The 8,005-nt window shown below is 38.9% G+C and overlaps 1 protein-coding gene across 1 annotated transcript in view; it reads left to right on the plus strand.

The window, feature by feature from the left end:
• Window positions 1-3,136, plus strand: part of PAK5 (p21 (RAC1) activated kinase 5) — a 206,137-nt gene extending 203,001 nt beyond the window's left edge. Inside the window, exon 9 of the mRNA XM_027772827.1 lies at window positions 1,194-3,136. Within this exon, the coding sequence (XP_027628628.1) occupies window positions 1,194-1,349 (156 nt within the window). The 3' untranslated portion in view covers window positions 1,350-3,136. The remainder of the gene's footprint in view (window positions 1-1,193) is intronic.
• Window positions 3,137-8,005: the final 4,869 nt, after the last annotated feature.

An 8,005-nucleotide genomic window follows, 5' to 3' on the forward strand; every position in this document is an offset into this window, starting at 1 on the left:
TAATACCCTAATGAAAAAAAAAAAAAAAAAAAAGAATATTGATGTTCTTTAAAGCCATATACAAGATCAATTTAATCCTAATGTCACAAGCTAGAAGCCACTCAAAGTTATTTCCCAAATGAATAAATAATGTGTGGAATAATTAGATAGTGAAGACTTCTGAGTGACAAAAAGAATAAAACTCTTCATTCAGGGATGAATCTTGTAGACACAATGTTGAGTGAAAGAAGGCAAACAGAGAAGACTTCACACTGTATGACTCCATTTCTGTAAGTACCAAAGCAAACAAATTGACCAAGCCTGGTGGTACAGTAGGTAGCAAACTGAAGTGTAGTTCTGGAAGCAACAGCACTGTGGGTTCAGATACCCAGGTCAGCTTGAAAATATGCCAGGTGGGTGCATGGGTAGCCAATTCCAATGAGCTAGAGGGCAGGGGAAAGAGGATGGAAATGTGATGGAAACCAGATGCTTCTCTTTCTCATCATGCTTATGCTCAGGGACATGCTATCATAAGCAAAAAATAAATGAACTTGAAGAAGAAAAATAGGCAATTAAGTTATACTACCAGAAGTCAGAATGGTAATCATCTTTGACAAGGAGATGGCTGTTGGCAAGAATGGAACCAAAATAGCCACCTTGTAAAAATGTTCTGTATCTTCATAGGGGTAGACAGTAATTGAGGTAAGGATATGTGGAAATCTATTGAGCCAAACGCTTAATATTTATGTGCTCGAATTATATAAGTAATACCTCAAAAAATTAATTGCAAAAAACTATGTTAGATGCTCTTCCATGGAGCCTAGGTGGTTGCATCTGTGAGAAAAATAAAACTATTAACATGTTTATACTACACTTCATTAAACATGTGTGACCAGTAAGAATATGTATACATGCATAGTAAACTCTTCATAATAGCTACTCTTATGACAATTATTATCATTGTTATTTAGTAAATAAATTTTCATTCTTCATCCTACCATCTTTTACTCTTGTTACTTAGAACTTGAAGAAGGTAAGAAAAATATAATACCATATATTAATAAGGCAATACCTGCTTGTGCTTCCATAACATCTTTCTCTTTAAGGTGAATTCCTAGAAATCGAAGTTGTTGATAGGATTAAGTGGGAAGCCATTTTAGGGGACTGGGCTGGGTTCTCTGTTAGTCCTCAGGATGGTGTTTGTGTCTTCACAGGTTTCTTCAGTGCTCCGGGGATTCCTAGACCTGATGCTGGTGAGGGAGCCCTCTCAAAGAGCTACAGCCCAGGAACTCCTCGGACATCCATTCTTAAAACTGGCAGGTCCACCATCTTGCATCGTTCCCCTCATGAGACAATACAGACATCACTGAGCAGAGGATTCCTAGAGGTGACAAAGTTAGATGAAGACATGATAATAATTCAGGAGAACACGAGGAACCCAATGAACATGCTAAAGGCCTGTCATTCTAGACCAGCTGATTGGTGGGACAGTGTGATGACCAGCAGGGTTCAACAGACCAGGGCATCTTCTTGTGTCTTAATTGGCATCTCTCCACTGACAGCTGGCATGGTCATTTGGAGCATGGCTTTAATAAGTCATTATTATATTTTTCAGCCCTTCATCCAGCAAATCAGAAGGACTCAGTACAAACTCCGTTATGATATATCCTAGCCACATGCAGGGTAACGCATAGGATTTTCTATATTGAAAGAATACTTTTCTGGCAAAAAATAAAAATTAAAAAAAAGAAAGAAAGGAAAACAAAAAGCACTTTTTTCTTAATGGTAGCAGTGTAATGTATTTTGCAATGAATTTGTAATTTTTCTTTATGATAGTTTTGATAATTTATAGTACTTTGATGTTACGTAGCCATTGTATTGGTTGAGGTAATACTTGTTTACTAGCAGGAGTTTGAACAAAGCCTTTCCTACTTTTTTATCCCTTTCAGAGAACCAACGATTCTTTAGGAACTTTGAATACTGAGAGACTCTCAATCACCGTCAGCTTTAGTAGAATATCTTTCTTATCTTAACAAGTGTCTTATGTGATGGAAGAAGAATTCAGAGTGATGGTGATGGTGTGCACGTTTCATTTATCCAACCAAAAATAGAGAAAAATAAATTTGAGCCACAGTATACCACCAAACTACTCCTTGAGATAAAGCTAAACATTTTGGGGAAAAAAAATCACATTTCTCTTCAGGGCTTCTAATAGCCAGCCATTTTTTGCACCCCAGGATGTTCCCCTTAGTGCCCTCCCTCAAGGGGGTACGGCATCCTCCTGTGGCCAAATTTCTCTCCCAGTGATCAATTTCTGTGCTAGGATCATTGGACTCAGTTCCCCAAATTGAATGTTTCAGTAAGATCATGAAAATTTTAGGCTCACCAAGGGAGAGGAGAGGGGGCAGGACAAGATGTTTGGTTTTGTTCATCACTGTTCTTAAAACTCTGTATGCTAGCACACCAAACTCTTGTCTGTATTTACTGTTGTACCACAGTATTAATTGCTATTGTTCATGTATCGTGCTGGAAGTCTGAACTGACACTAGAGGATGAATTAGCAAGAGGGTATTTTGCCAGGTATGATCTGACTTTGGCTGTGACCATGTTATAATGTGTTTCCGACATAGGAGAGTTTTGCTGCTGTCTAGATCTTCTTGAATGTTGATAAAAATGAATGACTACTACAATACATTTTGTGTTGCTTGTTGAATGAATTTGCATGTTAACTGTAGGCCAATATAGATTTGCCTTTAAAACTCTGAAAGAGCTACATAGTCATCATTAGGTTCTATTAATTATGCATCAGACAAAAGCCATTTGTTACCAAACTGGAAACCCAGAGGCTTTTCTTAATGACTTCACAGACTGTAACAAATAGGAATTTAAATTTGTGAAAATGCTCTGGTTACTCTAAGCATAATTAAGAACTTTTGTAATTAATAGGTTACTAATTATTTATTATAGTTAAAAAGGATAAAAAGGCATAAAATGACCTTCTACAGATTAGATTTTTCAGTTTTCCCCAACCCTGAGATGCTTCACCATAAATAGGAACTATAATTTTGTTTCATAAAACACAGCAAATCAATGTTTCATGTAAAATATTGAAGTAGTAACATAAATATGTAAGAATAAAAATAATCCAAATCCAGAAAACCGAAGTCCTAAAATTTCATGAAACAGATTGTATTCATTTTATCAGGACTATGTAGAAGTAGAAAGAAAAGAAAATCTTTTTTAAACCAAAATAAACATTAAAAACTATTGCAGGAAATAGTGCATTTTGGATTCCAAACATTTTGGAAAGTGTAATGACAATTTTTCTGTAATTTTCGTATCATTTGGGTATTTTTTAAAGTATTCATTGAGTTTACCAAAAGTTACTGTAGCTGAAAAGGTTCTGTGAGCACTATTGGCAAAAACTGCACTTGCAAATAAAAATAAATGTTTGCCTTTTCCCCATTGTGTTTCTGGAAACTCTAGTGATTTCCTGAATTTGTCTTTTTGAGTAACCAAGAATAGTTTCTTCATGATCTTGGGAATTAGGTGACATCATGATGACATGAACTGAAGACAAATATTCTCAGAGGTTACAAATGGTGGACAACCATCATACAGTTACCACTGTCGGAGAAAAAATTAAATTCTGGCAAGCCAAGCTCAAGGTGGAAAGTGTAATGACAATTTTTCTGTAATTTTCGTATCATTTGGGTATTTTTTAAAGTATTCATTGAGTTTACCAAAAGTTACTGTAGCTGAAAAGGTTCTGTGAGCACTATTGGCAAAAACTGCACTTGCAAATAAAAATAAATGTTTGCCTTTTCCCCATTGTGTTTCTGGAAACTCTAGTGATTTCCTGAATTTGTCTTTTTGAGTAACCAAGAATAGTTTCTTCATGATCTTGGGAATTAGGTGACATCATGATGACATGAACTGAAGACAAATATTCTCAGAGGTTACAAATGGTGGACAACCATCATACAGTTACCACTGTCGGAGAAAAAATTAAATTCTGGCAAGCCAAGCTCAAAATGTCAGATTCAAGGTTAATGACCCCCCCCCCTACTTCCCTGTTTCAAAAATGCTGAACTAATTTGAGGGCTTTTCAAAATAAAAAGATACGGAAAACATCGGGGTGAAAGAATATGTGGTAAGAGCTCTCAGGTAGCCAGGAAGAGGGTGTTGGGTCTCTCTCTTCCTCTTTGAGTGACAAAGACATTAACATGGATTCTATGAAGTCAAAGGACTATTTGGATAAAAGAGCACATTTCCCATCTAGAAATTTTGGAAGGTGAATACCCTCAGGGAGTTTTCTGAGATAGCAGGATGAGAAAGGACACAGTATGTTACATGCCAGGAAGGAGAAAGATGAAGACAAACTCCTCCCAGACAGGTCTTCTCAGCCTTTTCTGGCCATAGAAGACGCTAAGTTCTCTTGGCTGTGTTTGATGGAACATGGAGAGAAAGTAGTCAAACCACTTAATAGGATGTCTGACCTTTAGAGCACATTGAAGCCATTGGAGGCATCACTGTGAAGGAACTAAAAGAAGAAATGGGGGCCAACCCTGTGACTAGTGACTAGTGGCTAAGGGAGCCAGGTCCCACATGGCAAATTATGTCATTTGAATCCTAACTCTGGCAATTTGATAAGCATGCCAGCTGTGTGTGGTGTGTGTGTCCAAAATCCTGGCGGGGTAGAGAAATGGTGGAGACGGGATTGCAGTAAGAGCTTGCCCCACTGGGGGAGGGAGGATGTGCTTTCTCCCTCTCCTTTTCTTTCTCTCTGGTGAGAACATGTGCCCTCTGGCAAATAAAATAAGTAAATAAATTAAGGGATGGAGAAATTGCTATGGTAAGAAGGGGTCAGAGTGGATCTGACTCTAAAACTGACTTCTAAAAGCCATATATACCATCTACACCAAGACATCCCTAAATAGCAGAGGCCGTAGTCTTCAGATGGAACCAAAATGAGATTTGGACATAATCCCTGTCCTCCAATTACATCTCCTAGGCAACTGGTTACAGCCAGTTACCAGAACCTCCCTTACCTAGTTCTCCACTTAGACTCAGGCCATGAGTTAGTGTAAGAGCCTATGATTTGGGAGAAGGTGTTGGAAAAACTCCAGGAGGGATAAGAAAGCATCTTATTGCTACTTCCCTGCTGCTACTCCTCTGGCACAAGTTTAGCCTGAACTAAGGAAAGGTGTGTTATTTTTTAAATTAGAATGAGATTGATTTTTTTAAACTAGATTGTATAGAAGGCGGTAGACTGAGTTATACTTGTCTTCCCATTACCTACTGGAGAGAATAGTAAGTAGCAATCACTGGAAAAATAAAATCATTCCAGAAAGTGAACTCCATGAGTTCACATTCTTTGGTCAAACCCATCAAATGAACAGCACAGTATCATCAAAGAAACAGTAATGAGATTCCAGGCAGAGAAAAATCAATTTAGTCTGAAACAGGTACAAAATGTACAAGCAGGACAAATTTTGTAAAAGTGACATGATACAATACAAATCCACATTGTGCAGGAAAGTCAGTTGATTTGAGCCTTGAAATGTGGGCATTTTGAGTTATATTTCCAGGTCAAATAAGGGAATATATTAGCTTAGTGCGGGTTCTGCTAAAGGAAGAGCTTACAGAAAATACTTAGATACAACTACTTTATTTGGGAGATAGTCCCAAGTAGTTCAACATGGTGGTATGAAGATAGGAGTCGGGGAGAGTAAAGGCAAAAGGTGTGTTTTAATGGGTGAGTTACCACTGTGGACATCTGGGGTTCAGTCTCACTGGAGACCTTCTAAGAGACACTTCAGAATTGTCCTTCTGGGGGATGAGAACTCTATGATGTTCCACCATCTTCTATGGGTTGAGAGTTGCTCCTGGGGCATCAACTCTCAAAACTTCCAGCTTGCCCTGCTACATATGCAGTTTATCCTCTTTGCCAGAGGCACAGGATGCCATTGAAACTGTCAGCAAATGACCTCCAAGAAGGGCCAAGGGAACATAAGGACACTGACAGTGTCTTCTACATAAATAGATCTAATTAAAGACAAAAAGAGGATTCATAGTTTGCTGTTTCAAAATGTACTATTTTAAAATCAAAGGGATTCCTTATCCTGAAGGTTTGCTTCCATTGCAAATGCTTTGATAATTGTATCTCATACAGTGTCAGCAATTTGAAAAAATGTGAAGCTTGAAAGGGATTCAGGATCCTGTATGTTCCTTTTTAACTAAGCTAACCAGGAAAGGCCTCAAAGAGTTAAACAAAGATAGCACAGTAATACCTGAATAGATCTCACACACACACATGAATTTCAATTCCATGGGGCAGATATTTTTACCTATTTTGTTCACTGATGTGTCCTCAGCACCCAGAGATGGATCTGGAAAGCCCATGATCATTGCTAATAAACACTGTGATCTTGGAAGGACTGCAAATGGCATAGTTATTAAGATGTTGGACTTCCACATGGCCAACCATGTTTTGAGTCCTGGACCTGGTGGATTGAAAATCATGCCCGGCATGTGTGCATGCAAGTCCAAAATCCCAGGAGAAGAGTGAGGAGAAGGGATTGCCTCATGGCCATCCTCCCCTCCACCCCACCCCCCCCGGGGGGAGAGGTTGATTTCTCACTTTCCCTCTCACTCTCTCTCTCTCTCTCTCTCCCCTCTCTGGTGCACATGCCCTATGGCAAAAAAAAATCCTTAAAAATACATAAATTCTGTGATCTCATTTCTCTCACAAGCCTTCATGACTCGTTCCCTAGCAGCCAACCTGACAGGTTTGGTCACTCTAAATGACAGCGGAAATCATTATTAAACCTGAGTTCTTAGCATCTAGACCCTCTCACCTCTCAGAAGTCTAGGACTCTCAGGAAAAGGTTTTAAATGGATAAAGTAAAATACATGGACTTACAAAGTAAATCTAATTTAAGTTTAGTTAACCTTTTTTAAATTTTGTGTTTATAAGGCATTAAATAAGATCTTATGATTTGGTCTGATAATGGCATAATTTCAGGTAAGGAGTATAAAGAGTAAGGAGTATAAATGATTGTTTTCTAGGTTTTTGCTATAGGGCATGTGTGCTCATAAGAGAGTGAAAGTGAGAAATTACTCCCCAGGAGAGATGGCCATATTGTAATCCCTTTTCCTCCATTCTTCTCTCAGGACTTTGGACACATACATGTACACCTAGAGTGATTTTAAAGCCACCAGATCCAGGACTCCAACCATGGTCAGCCACGTGGGATTCCAGCACCTTAGTAACCATGCCACCTACTGAACTCAAGTATAAATGATTTTTTTAAATATCACCAGCAAGTGGTAATGTGGTCATTCCTATTAATGAAAAATTTCCAGGTCCTGCTTCTACCAGAATGACTTGGTGCCTGTGTTCCTAACTGAAAGCAAGACTACCTTTCATTGGAGGTTAGTCACAAGTGCCAGGCAGTGGCATTGGAGTGGCAAGACTGGGCTCACATGGAGGATCCCAGGTTCACGGGGTCTCCCTGGGCACACAGGGTGTGTGTCTGTGATCTGAACAGGCTGAGACCAGCGGTGAATAATGGCATGGAACCCCCATCAAGGGATACCTCCTAGTCTCTCAGAGAAATCAGAGGGATATAAAACTTTAAAAAAACAAAATTAAAAAGCTAAAGGCACAACTTTTTGTTATCCAAGTTCATGGAGTACAACAGTTAACTTTGAGTGGTTAGCTGGACTGGGGTGGGGAGAACCCCTGCTTAGAAACATGCTCTTAATTGTATATAATCTGATATATGGAAAACTGTGGACACCAAAATCCTCATATTGGTCCTTTTGGATCTGTCATGAAGTCCTTGCTTGTCTGGCAAAATTGAAATATTCTTATTAAGAACTGTGCTAGCAGTATGTCCTTAGGATGCCGTTTACGGAGCAGTTCCCAGTTTGCCACACATCATGCTGAGCACTTACATGTACTTCAGTGGATCTTCCAACAGCTTTTACAAGGATGGGAGAGGGAGCCCATTGTCAGGTG

This window comes from Tupaia chinensis, unplaced genomic scaffold (assembly GCF_000334495.1).
Source record: "Tupaia chinensis unplaced genomic scaffold, TupChi_1.0 Scaffold000305_1, whole genome shotgun sequence".
Lineage (NCBI taxonomy): Eukaryota > Metazoa > Chordata > Mammalia > Scandentia > Tupaiidae > Tupaia > Tupaia belangeri.